This window comes from Gigantopelta aegis, chromosome 6 (assembly GCF_016097555.1).
Source record: "Gigantopelta aegis isolate Gae_Host chromosome 6, Gae_host_genome, whole genome shotgun sequence".
Taxonomy (NCBI): Eukaryota; Metazoa; Mollusca; class Gastropoda; order Neomphalida; family Peltospiridae; genus Gigantopelta; species Gigantopelta aegis.
In genome coordinates, this window is record NC_054704.1 from 57,729,466 (window position 1) to 57,752,379 (window position 22,914).

General features: G+C 35.5%; 1 protein-coding gene across 3 annotated transcripts in view; it reads left to right on the forward strand.

Annotated features, from left to right (window-relative positions):
* LOC121374869 (phospholipid-transporting ATPase ABCA1-like) overlaps nt 1–22,914 on the forward strand; it is an 83,601-nt gene that overhangs the window by 19,436 nt on the left and 41,251 nt on the right. For all 3 annotated transcript variants that reach the window (XM_041501976.1, XM_041501978.1, XM_041501977.1), the window contains exons 13-26: nt 2,874–2,967; nt 4,981–5,092; nt 6,802–6,978; nt 12,119–12,341; nt 13,276–13,497; nt 13,825–14,029; nt 14,568–14,687; nt 15,064–15,244; nt 18,393–18,524; nt 19,064–19,203; nt 19,527–19,664; nt 20,056–20,333; nt 21,134–21,263; nt 22,039–22,247. In XM_041501976.1, coding sequence (XP_041357910.1) covers nt 2,874–2,967; nt 4,981–5,092; nt 6,802–6,978; nt 12,119–12,341; nt 13,276–13,497; nt 13,825–14,029; nt 14,568–14,687; nt 15,064–15,244; nt 18,393–18,524; nt 19,064–19,203; nt 19,527–19,664; nt 20,056–20,333; nt 21,134–21,263; nt 22,039–22,247 — 2,361 coding nt within the window. The remainder of the gene's footprint in view (nt 1–2,873; nt 2,968–4,980; nt 5,093–6,801; nt 6,979–12,118; nt 12,342–13,275; nt 13,498–13,824; nt 14,030–14,567; nt 14,688–15,063; nt 15,245–18,392; nt 18,525–19,063; nt 19,204–19,526; nt 19,665–20,055; nt 20,334–21,133; nt 21,264–22,038; nt 22,248–22,914) is intronic.

Here is a 22,914-nt window from a genome sequence, read left to right on the forward strand (position 1 = left end):
ATTATATTTAAAAACGTGTGTTTGCATAATGGTTTTTTAATATATATATATATATATATATATATATATATATATATATATATATGAAGAGTCCACAGGAATAACCTGTGATGTCACACTTTTGGTATTCTGAGATAATTGAATTTTAAAGTTTACAACTTTGTAATAATGCAATTGTGAAATATTTATGCCTAAACAAGTGTGTTTTACCAACAAGCTTTAATGGCCTACCATAATTATATATTTTTATTTCATTGTGTTCCTGTGACCTTGACATACAGGACCTTTATAACATTGACTCGTTGTTTGGACATCACAGGTTATTCAAATGTTGTATTTTATGTTTTTGATAATATGACGTCTGGTTCACAATGACTCTTCATTATTTTCATTTCATTATTTACTACTTTCTATTTATTAATACAGTCACTGTGGTATAATAATTAACTTGACATGTTGAAAGTTTGCCTGTGTGACCTTTTTTGATGTAACATCACCGATGTCTACATAGCTAGCGTGGCGTTTCCTATTAAATGCATTTTAAATACATTTATATCATGTGAATGAGCATATTGTTTTATTGGGAGTAGTTTACAGTTAAAAAGTACCTACTCTAAATATGGGTTAGAGCAGATCATTGACAAATATGTCAAAAATGGACATCGTAGGTTCTTCCCTTGGACCCTTCATGTAAATATCTGAACAGAGATGAATACATCCAGAATTTTCTGGTATTTCAGTTTTAGTGCTACCCAAAAACGTTTTCTGTCCTTTTCTTGGGTTGACCCCTACTTTTCATGATCCTGCAAAATTTACTAGATTTTTTGCCTAAGGTAATTTGTATGTCTGATTGAGTCTACCTCTAATGTTTAAGCATTAAATGAGGACCCCTACCTTTGAGTGTTGAGTCAGAACTGCTATGTTTTAATATTCACTGGTATAGGAAGTGGGGGGGGGGGGGGGGCAAGAGGGCCATGTGTGCCCTCCCCCCACTTTGTAGCAGCAGTTATGGTTTTTATATATATATATATATATATATATATATATATATATATATATATATATATATATACACGTGTGTGTCACACACACACACACACTTTTTGCCTGTGATATTGAATGAAGACTTTCATATTTGAGTGTTATGGCAGGACACCAATACAGTCAACTCGTTATAACAGCCATGTTTGTCATATGCTTATATTGCTGTTATAAAGAGTTTGCCTATATAACGATTTCGTTAGAGTTATCTCCCTCAGCTAATTCGTTCACATTGCTAGCTTTAAAAATTTAGAACACATAATACTGTAATATGTAATAACTTACTAACAATGAAAGGACAACAAGAAAAGAAAAGAGAAAAGATTTAATTTGCTTTTAATTCAAATAACAAAATGAACAAACGTTTTTCTGAAACAAGGTGGACGAGCCGAGTTTCCAATGACAAGGGTGTTAGCTTGAATTTGGTACAAGTTTATCAAATAAACCCGTTTAATCCAAATTGTAGATGTTTTCAGGGTCATAATCGATTAGATCTTCCTGAAGTTGCTGTCGTCCCTCAACTACAGCACCGAGATCAGCACTGCCCGCTTCGCCATGTGCCATGCGATTGGAAATGTGTCGTTTCTTGAATTTCTGTAGCCATCCGGTTGAATAATGGAAAGTTTTATCTACCCCCATTTCTCCACCAAAACATTCTGCCTTCTCAGTTAGCATTAGATCGGTAACATAGGCGTTTTGTGACCGAACATCGGAAAACCACATGAACAGGGCCTGTTCTAAGTTGTCGTGTTTCCCAGTGCGTTGACGAATCAGCTTATTACAATCTTTCGGCACATTGGCCCATTTTGCTTTTTCGTGCAAAATATCACCTACTGTCGATCTACTGACAAGTTTCCCAAATTCTTTACTAAAGTGGCTTGCAATTTCATCTTGCATGTGTTTTGGGTGACTTTCTTTAAAATCTGCTATGTCTTTTTTTTTCACCAATTGACATTTGCGTACGGCGTCGTTTCATTGGAGGCTGCGACATGATTTACACATAATCCGTAAGACAATGAAAAACATCGACTAGGCCCTACAATAAATACTTTTTTTTTTTTTAATAAGCAGTGACATGACTAACTCAACTCAGGCATGTTTTTATTGCATCCCTACCCAAAACCAATGCACGTTTGAACATTACCGCTTGTGGTCACAGTTCTGTGCAGTCAACCATAGCTAATCCGGTGTAAGCCAGTCGTCGCCTGCACATCAAAATGTAGCTGAAAGGTTACGGCTAATTGTTGAACCACTCTTCCTACTTAGGATGACATAACATGCCTAAGATGTGTTCAGTGATTCTTTGCACCGTTGTAAAGATCGAACAATACATGAAATAGACACGTTTTTTCACCGTAAATGACTGCCGGTGCCGGAACTCGAATATTCCGTTATAATGATCAGATTAAAACTGAAACACGTTGGTTCCCAGTAAAAGTGTGCCGGTACCCAAATATTCTGTTGTAATGGATACCGTAATAACGAGAGTTGACTGTATATATGTTTCAGTGTTGAGTTTGGACTCCCATGTTTAAGTCTTTGAGTAGGACTCCTATGTTTGAGGTTTTAGTCTGAACTTTATCTTTGAGCCATTAGTCATGGCTCCCATGTTGAGGTTTGTCAGGACTGTCATCTTTTAGTATTGAGTCAGGACATGTTTCAATGCAGTCCAGACTCCCATGTGTGAGCGCTAACTCAGGACTCCCATGTTTGAGTGATGAATCAGAACTCCCTTGTTTGAGTACTGAGTGTTGAATTAAAACATTTTAAAGGGACAAACTTCGTGTATTCCTTTTCTTTATATCTATCAGTCTGATTTATTTTTCTTGCAGTGTTTCAATTTTAACAAATTTGTGCCATTCAAAGATGAAGATGACCTAGTCAAGTACAGTCTGAAACACATTCATAACAACACATTCTGGGCAGGTGAGTCAAATGACTTTATCAAACACATTCATAACAACACATTCTGGGCAGGTGAGTCAAATGACTTTATCGACATTCATAACAACATATTCTGGGCAGGTGAGTCAAATGACTTTATCAAACACATTCATAACAACACATTCTGGGCAGGTGAGTCAGCATGACTTTATCAAATATATCATAATAACACATTCTGACAGGCAGGTTAGTCAGATGGGTATGACTTTATCAAAAATATCATAACACATTCTGGGCAGGTGAGTCAAATGAGTATGACTTAATCAAATACATCATAACAACACATTCTGACAGGCAGGTTAGTCAGACAGGTATGACTTTATCAAACACATCATAACAACACATTCTGGGCAGGTGAGTCAAATGACTTTATCAAACACATTCATAACAACACATTCTGGGCAGGTGAGTCAGCATGACTTTATCAAACACATCATAACAACACATTCTGGGCAGGTGAGTCAAAGGAGTATGACTTAACCAAATACATCATAACAACACATTCTGACAGGCAGGTTAGTCAGATGGGTATGACTTTATCAAACACATCATAACAACACATTCTGGGCAGGTGAGTCAGATGGGCATGACTTTATCAAATATATCATAATAACACATTATGACAGGCAGGTTAGTCAGATGGGTATGACTTTATCAAACACATAATAACACATTCTGGGCAGGTGAGTTAGATGGGCATGACTTTATCAAATATATAATAATAACACATTCTGGGTGGGTAGAGGGTGACTAGAAATGCACAAATTAATAATATACAGATATTCATATTTTAAGCAGGAACATGTAAGTACAGTCGAATCCACTTAATTGCATATATGTTTACAACATAAATTGGTCATTTGCTTATTTGTCTATTGCACTGAACCTTTTAGCATTAAACCAATATAAATTATATCACATAATCGAATAGTTTTATAAATACAAATGTTAATTACATATGAAAACCTCCCAAAATCTAGAAAAATATATCGTATAATGTTCCACAAATCTTTAATATTTTACCACAACAAAGCTGAATGGTCTTTGTTGGTTAAATACTATTGTGCACACCATGTGGCCTCAAGATGAATATTTTCTATATTGTTTTTACTTTATAATATTTTAAATCGTTTTAAATGCTATTAAAATTACAAAAAATATTGAAACGAAAACAAAATCATGTAAAAACGCATGCAATGTACAGTGTTGACAAACTATGAATGCTCATGCACAAAGACTCATCATTTAAGTTTTGAGGGGCGGGATTTAACTAAGTCGGTTGAGTGCTCGCTTGAAGTGCTTGCGTCGCAGGATCGAACCACCCATGTGGATCCATTCAACTGATTGGGTTTCTCGTTCCAACCAGTGCACCACAACTGGTCAAAGGCCTTGGTATGTGCTTTCCTGTCTGTGGGAAAGTGCATATAAAAGATCCCTTGCTGCATTAAGAAAAGTGTAGCAGGTTTCCTCTGATGACTACGAGTCAGAAATAACAAATGTTTCACATCCAATAGCCCATGATTAATTAATCAATGTGCTCCAGTGGTGTTGTTAAAGAAAAAAAACCTTTAAACTTTAAACGTAACTTTTTATATGATTTGTCCTTTCTTACAATATCACTTAAAACAATACTGACAACGGAAATCAATTAGTTGATAAAACTTATAAAACATTCCATGCAGTAGTGGTATAGTCCAGTTATTTTTATATGTATACATGCATTAGCTTAGCTGTTGATAAAACTGAAAAATATTCCCAACAATTCTACTGAGTTACTTCGACATGTGAAATTCAAGGCAGTTATGTCCCAGAATAAATTTAATAAAGATAATTAAATATGTTTTTACAAGGCGCGACATTGGTGTTGCCTGACAGTTATTGACTGGGCAAAGTCAGGTTGATCAAAGCTAAGTTTTTGTTCACATCATCCACTGGTGTGAGACCTGCTTGTAATGTAGTCATTTTTAACAGTTGGATTTCTTTTTCTTGTTTTAGCTCTGGTATTCAAGAATATTCCCGACAATTCTACTGAGTTACCTCGACATGTGAAATACAAGATACGCATGGATTCAAGCAAAGTAGACAGCACAAAACACCTGATGGCCAAGTAGGCAGTAATATATCGACCATTTCCCTGAGTTTTAGTGCTTTTCAATTTTATTTTAACTTTATTTTCCTATTTGTATCAAGTTAATGTTCTAATGCATGCTGGCCTGGGCTCAGACATCAGTTATCAGTGCTATCTGTCCTATGGTTGATGGTTAGTTATTACCGTAAGTAAGAGACAAGTCCAGTTATCAGGGCTATCTGCCCTATGGTTGATGGTTAGTTAGTACCGTAAGTAAGAGACAAGTCCAGGTAGTGGACTTACACCTCGCTACTAAATGAGTAAAACTCACTTTGAGTGGGAGCTGGTACCAGTATGACAGGCGGTCTACATTAACCAAGAGAGATGTCCATGTAGTGGACTTACACCTCACTTTGAGTGGGAGCTGGTACCAGTATGACAGGCGGTCTACATTAACCAAGAGAGATGTCCATGTAGTGGACTTACACCTCACTTTGAGTGGGAGCTGGTACCAGTATGACAGGCGGTCTACATTAACCAAGAGAGATGTCCATGTAGTGGACTTACACCTCACTTTGAGTGGGAGCTGGTACCAGTATGACAGGCGGTCTACATTAACCAAGAGAGATGTCCATGTAGTGGACTTACACCTCACTTTGAGTGGGAGCTGGTACCAGTATGACAGGCGGTCTACATTAACCAAGAGAGATGTCCATGTAGTGGACTTACACCTCACTTTGAGTGGGAGCTGGTACCAGTATGACAGGCGGTCTACATTAACCAAGAGAGATGTCCATGTAGTGGACTTACACCTCACTTTGAGTGGGAGCTGGTACCAGTATGACAGGCGGTCTACATTAACCAAGAGAGATGTCCATGTAGTGGACTTACACCTCACTTTGAGTGGGAGCTGGTACCAGTATGACAGGCGGTCTACATTAACCAAGAGAGATGTCCATGTAGTGGACTTACACCTCACTTTGAGTGGGAGCTGGTACCAATATGACAGGCGGTCTACATTAACCAAGAGAGATGTCCATGTAGTGGACTTACACCTCACTTTGAGTGGGAGCTGGTACCAGTATGACGGGCGGTCTACATTAACCAAGAAAGATGGTTTTGTTTTTCAATTTACATGGGGCGGAACATAGCCCAGTGGTAAAGCGCTTGCTCAATATGCGGTCGATCTGGGATCGATCCCCATCGATGGGCCCATTGGGCTATTTCTTGTTCCAGCCAGTGCACTATGACTGGTATATCAAAGGCTGTGGTATGTGCTATCCTGTCTGTGGGATGTAAAAGCATATAAAAGATCCTTGCTGCTAATTGAAAAGAGTAGCCCATGAAGTGGTGACAGCGTGTTTCCTCTCTCAATATCTGTATGGTCCTTAACCATATGTCTGATGCCATATAACCATAAATAAAATGTGTTGAGTACATCGTTAAATAAAACATTTCCTTCTTCAATTTACTACTATAGACACACACATTTTCATACAGTATGCATTAATGTACCTATTATTTCAACCAATTGTATACAAGAAATTCATCTATTTCTCTTTTTAAGTTTTATATCCATTGTAATAAAATGCACAGCAAATAAATAAATGTATTAATAAATGTATAAACTAAAAAAGTAATGAAAACCACCAATTAAACATAAAATGAAGAAAAACCCCACAGAAATATACCATTGGTTTTTCACAATTAAAACTTTGCTTTGTTAATGATATTATTTATTTCACCAGATATTGGCATCCTGGCCCGCGTGGACGTGCAGGGATCGACACGAAGTACCTGACGTACGGATTTGCATTTATCCAAGACATGGTGGACCATGCTTTGATCCGCTTGCAGACAGGTGTTCAAGAGGAGGTGGGCGTCTTTCTGCAGCAGTTTCCATACCCGTGTTATGTGGAAAACAAGTGAGTGGTTAATGGCTTAAACCTGGAATTGTGCTTGGGGAAGTACATTTCTTGTCAAAAGCTGAAGTTATAATGTGGTAAAAACCTCACCAAATGGACTACTGGCAGCATTGTCTTTATTTGTAAGGTGGTTTTGTCAAGTAAAGTTAGGTAATAAATTTGACACAAATTTAGACTGTCCATTTAATAAAATGTGATGAGTATTTTGGGTTTTAAATTTGTAAAAATAAAACTTTGCAAAAATATTATAATCAGGGTTCGCCTGAAAAACCCTGGAAAGTGGTTAAATTTTATTTTCATCCAGGAAAGTGCTTAAAACTCCTAGAAAAATGAATTACCCCCCTGGAAAGTCCTGGAATTTTATTATGTTATATATACTCTTCAAAAAAAGAAACGCAAAAGGGTACAAATGGGTTATAACTCCGTTTTTTTATGTTTCCTACCGGTTCATGCTTTGTGAATATAAGGTCATTGCATGTCCCAAACACATTCCCACGGTTACATTCGATAAAACGCAGCTACTGTACAATAAAGTTCCAAAATGTGAATATTCGCAAAAATGCAGCCACGTGCAAACCATGTCACCACTGCACGTGCGTTGTCTGCACGTGCAATATGAACACCGACAGTATAAAAGTGCAGGGTGTTCGCTTGCCTGGCCTCTGTATCTGGCCGACAGTTGACAATCCAGGACATGCCACGTCTCAGTGAACCGCAGAGAAACAATGCCATCGGCCGACTAGATGCAGGCGAATCCAGAACGGCCGTTGCCAGGGCATTCCATGTGTCCCCAAGCACCATCTCCAGACTGTGGGACCGTTACCAGCAACATGGATCAACACGTGACCTCCCTAGATCCGGTCGACCACGGGTCACTACCCCCGGGCAGGACCGCTACATCCGGGTACGCCACCTTCGGGAACGATTGACTACTGCCACCTCCACAGCCGCAGCAATACCAGGTTTGCGCAGGATATCCGACCAGACCGTACGGAACCGCCTACGTGAGGTAGGAATTCGTGCCAGACGTCCAGTTCGAGGTGTCATCTTAACACCACAACACCGTCGACTCCGACTGCAGTGGTGCCAGATTCATCGACAATGGCCTCAACTGCGATGGAGACAGGTGTGGTTCAGTGATGAGTCCCGATTTCTGCTCCGACGTCATGATGGAAGATGTCGCGTGTATAGGCGTCGTGGTGAACGTTATGCGGCAAACTGCGTGCAGGAAGTGGACAGATTCGGTGGGGGTAGTGTCATGGTGTGGGCAGCCATCTCACACACTGGCAGAACTGACCTGGTCCACGTGCAGGGCAACCTGAATGCACAGGGCTACATTGACCAGATCCTCCGGCCACACATCGTTCCAGTTATGGCCAACGCCAACGCAGTGTTCCAACATGACAACGCCAGGCCTCACACAGCACGTCTCACAACGGCTTTCCTACAGAACAACAACATTAATGTCCTTCCTTGGCCATCGATATCACCGGATTTGAACCCAATTGAGCATCTATGGGACGAGTTGGACCGACGCCTTCGACAGCGACAACCACAGCCCCAGACCCTGCCCGAGCTGGCAGCAGCCTTGCAGGCCGAGTGGGCCACCATCCCCCGGGACGTCATCCGTACTCTGGTTGCTTCAATGGGCAGGCGGTGCCAGGCAGTTGTCAACACACGCGGAGGCCACACCCGGTATTGACCTCAGATGACCTTGACCTTGGTGGTGTGTCCTATCATTTACTCACAATGGACTAGAGTGAATTGTGAACAATCCTGCAACATTTGGTAATTATCGGACTCACCATTCAATAATTAAATCAATTCTCCAAATGTTACGACAATGTGGTTTTGCGTTTCTTCTTTTGAAGAGTATATATATCTTCTTTTTTTTTTCATTTAATAATATTATTTGGAAAATATATTTATAAAGAATCGCATTTGACATCTGATTCCAAACTATATCCTTCACGTAACTAATTATAAGAAGTCGACTGCCATTGGTCAACTGTTAAAATATATACACAGTAAGAAGGCGTGGACATAAAAGAACACAACTTGTGATTGGTTGAATAAATTATGTATCTGTCAGCAGTCTTTTTTCTGACGTTTGTGAGTTGAAACTACTGACAAAGATAAATAATTTAGTAGATAGCTGTAACCAGCGCCTTACAACAAAACAAATACTCCTAAGGCTTATGTCTGCTATGCATCTGTGCAGCGAGACTCATGCAAAAGTTGAGAACTTGTAGTTGACAAATATTCTTTTGATCTCCATTGAAGTCTTAGATGACTCAATACACATCAAAATGGTATCCACTTGTCATGTCAAGGTATGTCAACGAAGCAACCAATTAACTAAATAAACCATCATTTTATGGGTTAGTTTTAAGTGTTTGTAATATAAATTGGTGGTAACAAAGAGTCCACTTCAAGAGATTATTTTTGTGCTATCAATGAATAATGTGATTGACATTTAGTTACTCACGGAAACGGGTATAATTCCGGTAAATTTCGTATTTGAAACACGATGTCACTAATGAGTTTAAAATAATTATTAATGAAAATAAAACATGTTTATATGATTTATGTAATTTTGTCATTAGGTACTTTTTAAAAACCACAAATAAAGAATGATTTAAAGTGCATGTACATGTACTCTATTAGCACTGACCTATAAACGTAATACCGTAAATGTATTAATTAATTTTTAGACGTTTTGTGACTTACAATTTTTTTTTTTCTCTCGAAATAATAGATCTGGATAATACCAGTATTTAAACATTACTCTCTTACTACATTACTACAGAAAAAAAATCTGGATAACATAAATTAAACATAAAATTTTATTTATTTATTTTTATATAACAACAACCCAGTACATTGTTTATTTATTGATTGTTTATTTGTAAGTGACTGATAAGTCTTTTTTTTTTTTTAAATACTTTGATTGATTATTATTCCATCAGGGTTTTAGATCTCATTAATTTGAGCACAACTGGTTTTTTGTGTGTTCTGAGCACTCTTAGATCTTGTTAGTATAGTAATGTTATTAACAGCTGGTAAAGATGTTGCTGAAATCCATTTCAAGTTATATCAGTCAAATTAAGCTTAATATTTTAGTGGTATTGAAGTAAAAATATTTTTGAGGTTAGCATTTAACATTGTTTGTACTCAATTTTGGCTTGCTTGTTTTGGGCATATATATTTTAAGCACAATGTTTATCGCCTCGACTTTGGTGCAATCAAAAAGCCCCATCTATATAAAATTATATAATTCTGAATCTTGACCAAAAATAAATGGATCTTGACCAAAAATAATTGAATGCCTCAAAAAGAAATCCACAATGTGGTTAGATATGTATTATGGTTATGGAGTGTTTTGCTGTAAGATCCAGCATTGAGACACAGATGCATGCACACCTGCACACACAGTCAAAAATAAATCTGCACACTACAATATATTTTTTATTTATGTATTATACAACTTTATTATCTATGTGATATATAGGGAATAACTGGTTACTGTCTTAATTCTGTGATGGTTAGAATGGCAAATGTAGCAAGGCTCTGCTGAGGTGCATTGGCCATTCGACCTGAGCAGGATAAAGCTGATATCTTAAGACAGTAACCAGTTATTTATTTAATCCTACAATCCTACAGGAATATTCGGAAAATCTTTATTTATTCCAGTTTTGTGTACGCAAATCGAATATTGTCAACCTAGTAAGGCTTTTGTCATATGACGTCATACGAGATACATGACGTCATTATTTGTAAGAAGCTAGCTACATTCTGGCACATTCAAAAAGTGTTTCTAAACTCTAATTCATAAATAAATATACAAGTTTTGTATTGTTATCGCAAAAGTAAACATTATTTGTATTTATTGTTCTTCAACAAATGATTTAAAGAGTATGTTTATTGAAAATCTAGTCTATAATACTTGAGTCGAGTCGGCTTATGTCACGTGACCTATATTTTTGGTCATTGACCAAAAATATAGAGATTTATCTAGTCATCATATCTTGCCAATGTATACAGTGATTGCTGGATAAATCTAGATTAGGTGTAGCTCATATTTGAGACATAACAACCACTAAATAAACAGTTTACTGGGGTGTCGTTAAAAAAAATCCTTTCCAGGTAATGTATTCAGACTCCAGAAAAAATGTAAAAAAGTCCTGGTAAATGAACCAAAATGGTGCTTAAAAGTCCTGGAAAATGAAAATATTTTAGTTGTATGAACCCTGTATAATAATTGTAATTGTTTGTTTGAATTTGCTTTTGAAATATGAAACATTATATTGTAATTCGCAAGTAAGATCCATTAATTTAATTGTATGTGGCATATGAATTGGGGTATTTATGCATTTTGTTAATGATATTGCACAATAAAATGTATTTCAGACCTGTTTATAAATGTTTGATCAATGAAATTGTTTGATACCTGAATTTATAGTCCTTCCCACGGGGAACACCTTTTTTTCATACTATGAAATTTAATACAAGTTATTTATTTATGGAGCAATTATTTTCTAAATTGCACACAAAAAATAGTATTTTTTTGTTATTTCTAAAACATTTTTATTTTTATAAATGTCAAACCAAACAGAAATTATTTACAAAAAACATTTTTGTAGGAGGATGGAATAAACTATAGTATTAATTTAGTAGCTTTTATTTATCAGGTTGACGCCACACCTCCACATTATTTTATATTCCTTTGATACTAATATAGCCACATTTTTCTTCTCCGTTTAAATAATCATCATAATCATGACAAGCTGAGATAGATACAAAATACACAGGCAAGTTTATTGTATTATTACTTCAATTTTTTATATTATTATCTGGAAAACGTAAACCTGAAGAATTTTTTTGTGTGCTTATAGAATTTGTAGATAAACTGTTGTTGACATGAATTAAAAGGATTGGTTTATTAAGGCAGTGCCACTTGAATTGAGTGCCTTGTGTGAGGATAGCTGATTGTTTTGCAACAGATAATTTCAGAAATGGCCGTTCTTGTATGAGGCACTTGTATCTTATGGTGCTGCCGTTTATTCATCATGTACTATAAAAGTATTCATGCTGAGGGTATTTTGATCCTGAGTATTTTCATGTTTTTCTATTGCTTTAGGTTTGTGTTTGCGATTTCACGAACCCTGCCGATGTTTATGGTCCTGGCATGGATCTACAGTGTAGCGATGATAGTGAAGGGAATCGTGCACGAGAAGGAGTTGAGGCTGAAAGAGGTGATGAAGATGATGGGGCTCGGGAACAGCGTTCACTGGCTGGCTTGGTTTATTAATGCCTTCGTCATGATGTTAGTAACCGTCATCCTCCTCGTCATTGTCTTAAAGGTAAGAATGTTTCGACATTTTAACATGTAAACTCAGGATAATTCAAGATTCATATTTGATATTTGAAGTAAAAAGGAGAGATGTCTTACAGTATTACTTTTTGGATGGTGGTGGCAGTGATGGCATCAACTTTCACAGTCTAAACATTTCTCGTTTAGATCAGTTTCTCAGCTTTCTCACAAACTATTAGTCCTAGGTAAATGAACCTTGGTTTATAGTTGCACATATGCAGCGAAATGTTTTATGGTAGGTGAGATATTTAATTCTGCAGATTTTTTGTATATTTTTTTTATTTGTCCACCAAGTTGTAATGATATTCAAAGCTTAGAAACACTTAACTTTTTTAATAAAGTTACTGATTGTTAAATAAATGTTATGAAGTTATTAAACATTTGTTATTACAGGAATTAAAAGGACATTATTTTAATTATGTAGTATTATTAAACACTGAACTATTTTTTTCATTAATTAAAAAACTGACACTACTGTCTGGAACCAATACTAAATAATAAAATGGAAGTACTTCTAATTTAAATTATTAAAAACGGCTCCAATAGTGAAAAATATGTTGTAGTATTTAAAAACTAGGGCCTGTCCGTTTAACGGACCAGGAAGTGTTGTTTTAACATTTGTTGATAAATGTGAAGTCACTGGTTCGTGCATGCTGACAGGCTTTTTAAAAAATGTGATGTGTACGACTATTGATGTGTGTGACTATTGATTGCTCCACAAAATTTATATATGAGTATGTATGTATGCATATGTATTTTGAATTACAGAGGGTCATGATGACCACCTCCTTTGATTTCATCCCTTTTTGGGGGACAGATTTTTTGTAACGGAATTTTTCAAAAATATTACAAAATAAATAATGTATGTGTTTCTATCACAGTTAATTAAGAAGACTGTCATTTTATTTCTGCTCGTTGTGTAGGTGGGATTAATCATGGAGCACTCAGACCCCAGTGTTTTGTTCTTGTTCATGATTGCATTCACGATCTCGACCATCATGCAGTGCTTTCTCATCAGTGTGTTCTTCTCGCGGGCAAATCTCGCGGCCGTGTGTGGAGGCTTCATCTACTTCGTGCTCTATCTGCCGTACACCCAGGTCGTGCAGTGGGAGGAGTACTTAAGTACAGCCCAGAAAAGTCTTTCAGTAGGTTTTCTTCATTATGTTGCTTTAGTACCTCACTTCTCAATATTCAGGCAATTCTCTTTAAAGTACCAGGCCCATAGGAATTATATTTAAAATGAAAGGGTGTTTGTCAAAAGTGGAGGGGGTGGCCACAGTCTCTAATGGGAGGCTCAAGTAACATTTTTATTTATATTTATATAGCATTTAGCTTTCCCAGTTTCTGTATGGGCCTCAGGACATGTACATAAACAAGTCTTTATTTAAATGTATATAAACACTGATTTATTTAATTGTATCTTTATTATAATATTAAAACATGCCTTTGTTTAATTTCTCTTTATTTTTTAGTGTTTGTCATCAACAATAGCATTTGGGTTTGGCTGCAGCTACATTTCACGCTATGAGGAACAGATGATAGGAATCCAGTGGAGTAACCTGTATGACAGTCCTCTCACCAACGACACTTTCAGCATGGGCTTTTGTATCTGGATGATGTTAGTCGATGCCGCCATCTATGGACTTCTCACTTGGTACATTGAAACAGTGTTTCCAGGTACAATAATATAATCATTCTTATTAACAACTGTTTGGTAGCTAGTAAACAGAAAATAGATTGACAAGTTATGCATTTTGGATGTATGTTTGTTGAATGTTCCTTAACATTGGCAAAGGTTCTATGCCCATGCTTATAAAACTTTCGAGTCTAGACTCGTATGTTTAATGATGTAACAGGTAATTTGTATATATCTTGCCATGATGTTAAAGTCTGAACACTTCTTTATAATCTTGAGTCTAGACTATATAAGTTTTATTAGCATGGATCCTAGAATTCTGAAAAATGCAACTATCAGATCTGGTTGTTTTTGTTTCTTTAGGGTTTTTTCCAGTTCCACTGGCTATTAATGTAAGACCATTTGCCCCAATTAAACACATACTAGTAAAATAAAAATACAAGTGATAAAAATATTAAGGACATATGTTTTTTTGTACATTAATATCTGGTGTCTCGTTATGAAGGGCATCATGTTTTTATATAAGAATTCAACATTAAGAGACATTTAATTCAGTCAAGTTGACTTTCTCTGCTACAGGTGATTATGGCATCCCCAGGAAATGGTATTTCTTCATCCAAAAATCCTACTGGTGTGGCATTCAGTTCGAACCTAATGATAACGATCCTTCCCTTGAGATCAACAACATGAACACAGATTGTAAGTTTTTGCTTCTTCAGTAAACATCTTCATTGTTCTTTTGAGTTATTAGAGACCTACTGCATCCCAGTAAAAACAAACACATGTATTGATTTATTGTGTGTTGCACCATGAGTCTGTGTTTAGATGCTAAACTCCACTCAAGCATTCATCTTTATATTGATCAGCTGTGATGACCATAATTAAAATTATATTAAATAATCGTATATTTCTACAATTCTCCCTATTTTTATTTAGACATATATATATTTTTTTTTTTAATTCATTGAACATCTTAATTCTTATGTAAGTTATTCAGTGTAAAATTAATTTTTACGGATATTTTTTAATACTATATTACCTGGCTAAATTAATTTAACTGAAGTGTATCTCTTAGGTGACCCAGCAAACATTGAAAGTGAACCAGAAAACCATAAATTAGGTGTTGCGATTCGGAACTTGAAGAAGGTGTACAAGTCTGGGAAAAAGACAGCAGTTGATGGGCTGAGCATGAACTTCTATGAAGGGCAGATTACCTCATTTTTAGGTCACAATGGAGCTGGGAAGACCACTACCATGTTTGTTTGTTTTACTATTTTAATACTTGCATGTTCCAATGAGTATTTTTTGTATTATATACTGAACAAAATAAGAAACTTCCGCTAACTTTGCTTGAACATAACTTGATGAAAACAAACCGGGGGAATAATTGTTATATATGCGTTTAAAGAGTGTTCCATGATGCATCGTTTGGTGCAAAAATCATGGCAGAAACTGGGAGAAATTTTGACCAAGTGTGGTAGGGGTTAAAAAAAAAACACCCACTTAATAACGGGTATGACCACCTCTTGAATTGACCACTGCAGTGCATCGCAGGCGCATAGAATTGACTAAAGTGTTGATTTCTGCCTGTGGAATATTGTTCCATTCCTGAATGAGCGCTTGACGAAGTTCGTTGACGTTAGCGGGTGGGTTGGGACGATGCCTCAATCGTCTGTCCAGACTATCCCAAACATGCTCGATGGGGTTGAGATCAGGACTTTCAGCGGGCCAGTCCTCAATGAAATCAATGTTATTTGTCCTAAGAAAATGTACAGTGTCTAGCTGTATGAGAGGTGGCATTATCATGCTGAAAAATCGAGATGTTGGCATTGTTATGGAACAGAGGAATAACGTGATGAGCGAGAATGTCATCGCGGTAACTTTGAGCATTTAAATTGCCATCAATGACGACTAGTGGTGAATGATAACCATGGGCAATGGCTGCCCAGACCATGACTCAATCCCCACCCCCGAAACGATCTCGTTCAAGAACACAACAGTTGGCATAGCGTTCATTTCTCCTACGGTAGACGTGCACCCTGCCATCACCAAGTTGTAAAGAAAATCTGGATTCATCCGAAAAAAGAACGGTAATCCAGCATCGCTGTATCCAACGAGTGTATACACGTGCCCAATTAAGATGATTTAGACGATGACATTGCGTTGAAACGCATCCGACGTAAGGACGTCGGTGCATGTAAACCGTTCTCCCGCAGACGATTACGAACAGTTTGCCCACTGATTCGGTTATTATGAAGCCCAAGTGTGTTAGCAGCAGTAGCAGTGGCAGTTTGGAATCGATTGCACAAATGTGTGTTCATGATATAGCGGTCTAGACTACGCGTTGTAACATGCGGACGTCTACGGCGTGGCAAGTCGTTGGTGCTTCCTGTCGTTCGAAATCTTACGCGAAGATTTCGTATCACTCGACCAGAACACCCAACATGCCTTGCAACATCTTCTGTCGACATGCCAGCATCAAGCATGCCAATCGCCCATTCACGTAAATTATTGGGTATTCTTGGCATACTAAAAATGCTACAATGTGAAAAACGTTTTTTTTTTTTTTTTTTTTAATTTTAAGCGTTTTCGTTCACTTGACAACAATGTCAGTAAGACAAGTAAAACAAATTGACCGAATACTACACGGGACATGTCGAACCATGCATGCACATGCAAATTGAATTTCACTTTGTCGACGATTAACAGTGCAAAAATAATCGATAAAATTCATGAATCCTGATAATACAGCTCACGGCTAATACTACCTATATAATTTCATTACACAATGAATTCTTTAACACAACAAATACTATATGTACAAATCGGAAGTTTCTTTTTTTGTTCAGTATATACTCTCACCCTGTTGAGTCATTGTCTCTATTAAGTCGTGCCATTTGGGAGTTTACTCCTTTTTAAAGTATTACACCAAATACCATTTGTTTACATTCCAAGTCTCACAGTAAGATGTGTAGACAGTCAAATAGCTAAGAAATTTTAAGTATATTCAATTATTTGTTACATTTTACCTCAAAAATTCTTTTTTCTACATAGGAACCAAAATAGGTCAAAAACACATAGACCCATATAACAATTAAAACATTTGTAGTTTTCGTAATTTATGGCGATCATGCCCAAAATATATATCGAAGTGTCGTCTACATGTGCATGTTTATTTTTACGCATTAGTGAGTGATGTCAGTAAAAATGTGAGGCCACACTTGCAGTCAATAATTTTTTCATGCAAGCAAATAAGGGCGCTAAAATTTGAAAATGTAAACTAAGATGTAGATCAGTACAGTTTTACATTAAAAATATGCTATTACTACAATATATATAGTGAGTATTATATTTTAATAAGTATTTAAAAAATATTTAGATAAAAAATACAGTTAGAAATAACCAAAGCTATTTAAAAAACAAACAAAAAGTTTGTCCCACCCTATCTTGCAAGCAATATTTTAAACACCATGCAGCAATCTGCTGACCACTAAATCAATAATGTTTTTCATAAAAACACTTCCTTTTTTATTGATTTCTTTAAGACATAAATTCAACCAAGCAAATTGCAGCTATATACTTTGTTCTTATAACGTTTTGCACTTCTATACTTGAACATAGTAAATAAAACGACTCAATAGAGTTGTGCTTTTTCATTTAGTGAGCGGGGGTAGACTGATTTTAAGCATGTGTGTACTTTTGATGGCATCAAATATGTAGATTTTTCTGCATTGTTGGTTCAAGTAACAATTAAAATTTTCATTTGACTAATAATTATAATAAAATTACAAAGCAGTTTTAAAATATACTAATACAATTATTAAGTACCTTGCCTCACCAGGGTCCCATGCTAAAATGGGTTTACTTGTTGACCATTTGACATTTGGGTCACCATTGATTTCATTCCAACTTAAGATGATTTTGTTGCTTATATTCAGTTGAGGTTCATGGCTCTTATTCTGAGCACACATCTCAATCATTTGGGAGTGTCTCCAGGACAATGTGGTTTTATGTTATTTGTTAGAGAGATGTCTGTTTAGTGACTTTACACCTTCACATTGAGCTGTTAAAACTCACTTTGGGTGGAAGCCGTTTTTGGGATGCAAAACCCATTACCTACCAGCCTTAAATTTATGTTGATTTTATGGTAATTTTCTCATCTGTTGACTTTAATTATTGTAAAACAAACTAAAAATAATATATCTCAGTTTTGGGGTGGGTTTTTTGTATTTATTATTCTTTATCTTTGCCATTTGGCATGCTGGTAATTCTCCCCATCAAATTGGGTATCAGTGGTGCAAGAAGAAACACAGTTTTCTACTAAAATGTCATTGCCTTCTTTAATCAATTAAGAACTAGTTAGAATAGTTATTTAAATGAACTGGGTTTTTTTGTTTTTTTCAGGTCCATACTAACAGGCTTATTCCCACCCACCAGTGGGACTGCATTCATCTATGGCAAAGACATTCGAAAAGACATTAACAACATTCGACAGAATCTGGGCATGTGTCCCCAGCACAATGTCCTCTTTGACTTGTGAGTTGTTCATATAAATAAAGGTTTTGTTCTAAATCTTCTCTTAAATGTATATTGAATATGATCCAAATATTAAGAGTGAAAGTCAGGTTTACATCTAAAAGTTGACAAGTTATGTCTCGACACAACCAAGCTAACATATATTTATGGCAGTAATAATGTTCTGGATGTATTCAGTAGTTTTGAAAAAGAAATAAAAAAAATGAATGAAAACATTTTATTTAAATATGAAAAATATTTCTGTATTAAATATTTTACAGCTAAAGTAAAAAAAATTAATGTCCATTTGTGACATGTATCACTTTAATTGCTGGTTTTGTTGCTTTTCATTTACTTTTTAATTGTTAGAAAAGTGATTAAATATGGTTATATATTATGTATTGAACACCTTTTAAATGTTAATCCTGTTTAAGATGGACATGTGTTCCATGTACTCCTCTCAGTCAGTCTTATTGACGTCAAATATGACTGGCTGAAATTTAAACAGAAAACTTATTTTTTCATTTTCAATGTTGGTGAAATTTGTTTATTTCTTTCAGACTGACAGTAAAGGAGCACATTTGGTTTTACGCTCGGTTGAAGGGCAAGAGTGAGCAGGAGGTGAACGTGGAACTGTACAAGATGATCCAGGATGTCGGTCTCACTAACAAGATCAATGAACAGTCGCGCAACCTCTCAGGTCAGGCTCATCTCATCAAGTAATCACATTTTAAATGTCACATTTTCATTCCAAATTTCATTTCATTTCTATTTTCAATTAGATTCTAATTTTCCACCACCTGATTTTCATCTGGCTTCTTTAATTATTGTATATTAAGCTTGATAATATCCTTAATTTTAATCAGACTAGTAATTTAAAACAAATGATTTTTTTTGCAGCTAATTGGTATTTTAAAACATTTAGACTGATTTTAGTAACTATAGAATAACAGTTTTAAAAACTGATATAAAAAGTAGAAATCAATTGAAGCTTAGCTTAGCACTGTGTCTGTTTTTGTGTAGGTGGTATGAAGAGAAAGTTGTCTGTTGCCATTGCATTTGTCGGTGGCTCCCAGACAGTGATCCTTGACGAACCTACAGCTGGTGTTGATCCTTATGCCCGAAGATCCATCTGGGAACTACTACTCAAGTTTAAATCAAGTCAGTGCTGTAATCAGTTGTTCCTTGTCAATTAATTAATTTTAATCTTATAAAAATATTGTAAAATTATACATATGATTTATACATGTGTTTTAAATCAAATCAATACTGTCATTTATTAATTTGAGTTTTGGATAAATATTATGAAATTATAAAAATGCTTACATTTTATTTTAAATTAGTCAAAACCATATTCACTTTAAATTTAATCCTGTGTAAATTGCATAAAACTTTTTTTTAAATGCTTACTGACATATTTGCTTTAAATCACGTTATTTCAATAATAATTTTTTCCTTATTATAATTTGATCCTGACGATTTTATATAAATATGAAATTATTTTCAAAAACCTAATTACTTAGCTATATTTGTTTTGAAAATGTCGTTTCAGACCGAACCATTATTTTATCAACACACCACATGGATGAAGCCGACGTGCTTGGCGACCGTATTGCAATTATATCTCAGGGCAAGCTACGGTGCTGTGGCTCCAGCCTCTTTCTGAAGAATCACTTTGGCAGTGGGTACTACCTGACTCTGGTGCGCACAGATGACTTGGAGCCTCCTATGGCTGAAGATGGGATGCCTGTGGAAGATGACTTGTTTCAGCCTGGACCCCAGAGCCGTCCGTCCACCGCAGGCAGCGTGCGCTCCACCATCGACATCTTGGTGGGTTCTCACATGGTCATTTAGCAAGATATGGATGGCTTTTTAACAAACAGATATTTTATCTTTGGCTCAAGCATTATTATATAGAGAAAAACAAACCTTATGTAAATTACAATCTCAATTTAGTTTCTGAGAAATCACCTTTGTATTTTTGAGCAAAACCGTACAAATTTAAGCCCACAAAAATTAAGAATTTCACAGTACCATTTAGTTACAATAAACAATTTTGGTCATTCTTTTCAGTCATAAAACTTGGTGTTTCTTGTGTTATTTGTTATCTGGGTTTTTTTAAATGACAGTCAGATTTTTATGTGTCTTTGTATTTATATTTTTTATTATATGAATGCAAGGTTTAAAAAGAGAAGGAAAAAAACCCACGCTTGATTTACTATACATATGGAAAATGATACTGTATGTGAATGTGTGCCAGTTGGAAACGAGAAGTAAAATAAAGATATACACATTCCATTTTAGTGTTTATCACAAAACATTTGATGCTTTTCATATGGTACAATTTATGATCATTTGTAAGCTTAACTGAATTATTCAACCTAAACATTTTTTGACAAGATATTTTACATTTGTAAAACTTCAGGCATATTCATATATCATCCAGAAGATTTTTGCATTATTTATAGTAGGATTTCTGTTTCACACTTTTTAAACAATTCTACAAAATGATATCTGGCAAAAATTTTAAACAAAATGTTTGAATCTGAAATGGGACACGATCTGTTGTGACATCATTTGATGCCTAAATATTTATGAAATGATAGATATATACTGTGTGTATTTTGTAGCCAATGTTTGAGAATGTTGATGAAGGCTATGACGAGATGAAGGAAAATGGAGATAAAAATCCAGTCTCTGCAAAGGAAGACCAAGCATGTGCTGCAGTTTTACCACCTGGCGCAGCCTCCATGATTCCAGGTGAGTTAATCTATTAAAGGTCCACAATCATGGCACATTATTAATACATAGTATATATAATAAATACATAAAGATTACATTATTAAACATAAAAAACAAAAATACCACCCCAATTATTAATAAATTTATACTTCATATATATTGTAAAAGGTATACATAGATACCAAACAATAGTGAATTACGTTTTTGATAAATGTAGACCTTTAATAAGCTTCACATCTGTAGCAGATAGTTCAACATTGACTGATAACATTTGAATAAAGGATCTTCTCTTCAAGTCTAGTGGCAAAGTCCTGTGTTTGACACCAGTAGATACTTTTATTTATAAATGCATATCCATCCTTCCATCACAAACACCAGCTTGGGTGAACTTACTGTTGTCAGTTCTAGTTAGCTTATTCGCTTTACATGTTTGTTAACAAAGACCTATTTTATCAAATGTGTTTTGTTGTTATGATTTTAAAATTTTAAATAAATAGAAGCACTACAGGTATAGGTTTTTAAGATCCATTAGTATATAAAATTAAAAATATTGAATTTTTTTAGATTCTATAGTGTGGGCATCATTTTCAGATTCAGATTTTAAATTCATTTATAAACTGTAACTCTCTTTGTGTGAATGTGTAATAAATTAAATTTAATTTAATTTAATTTAAATTAACACAAAAGGACATGTAAGTATTTTTATTTCTTTAATTATAATTTGCAAAACAGATGTAATAGTGTTAAACATTACAAAGCTATGTGTTGCTAATCTCTCTAAAAAATTTCACAGGTTTCTCTCCAGTGCGAGTGACGGCTTTCATCCAGAAGTTTGTCAAGGATGCCAAGCTCGTGGAAGACAACACCACAGAACTGTGTTACCAGTTGCCAGAAGAGGCTGCTCACTGTGGAAACTTTGAACTGTTGTTCAGTCAGCTGGAACAGTGTCATCACGACCTCGGCATATCTAGCTTCGGCATATCAGATACCAGTCTGGAGGAGGTACATTCAGTCCTGTAGTATTATACATATCAGATACCAGTCTGGAGGAGGTACATTCAGTCCTGTAGTATCATACATATCAGATACCAGTCTGGAGGAGGTACATTCAGTCCTATAGTATCATACATATCAAATACCAGTCTGGAGGAGGTACATTCAGTCCTGTAGTATCATACATATCAGATATCAGTCTGGAGGAGGTACATTCAGTCCTGTAGTAATATACAGCTAATAATAACTGTTGATTCATCATTATACCACTGTCAGACTTCTATAATAATAGAAATAATCATCGGTAATATCATACAGCTAATAATAACTGGTGATCCATAATTATACCACTGTCAGACTTCTATAATAATAGAAATAATCATCTGTAATATCATACAGCTAATAATAACTGTTGATTCATCATTATACCACTGTCAGACTTCTATAATAATAGAAATAATCATCTGTAATATCATACAGCTAATAATAACTGGTGATCCATAATTATACCACTGTCAGATTTCTATAATAATAGAAATAATCATCTGTAATATCATACAGATAATAATAACTGGTGATCCATAATTATACCACTGTCAGACTTCTATAATAATAGCCCCTGCGTGTGCTGTAACCTCACCGTGGTGCAGGGGTGTAACATTCTCTTTGAGAATGG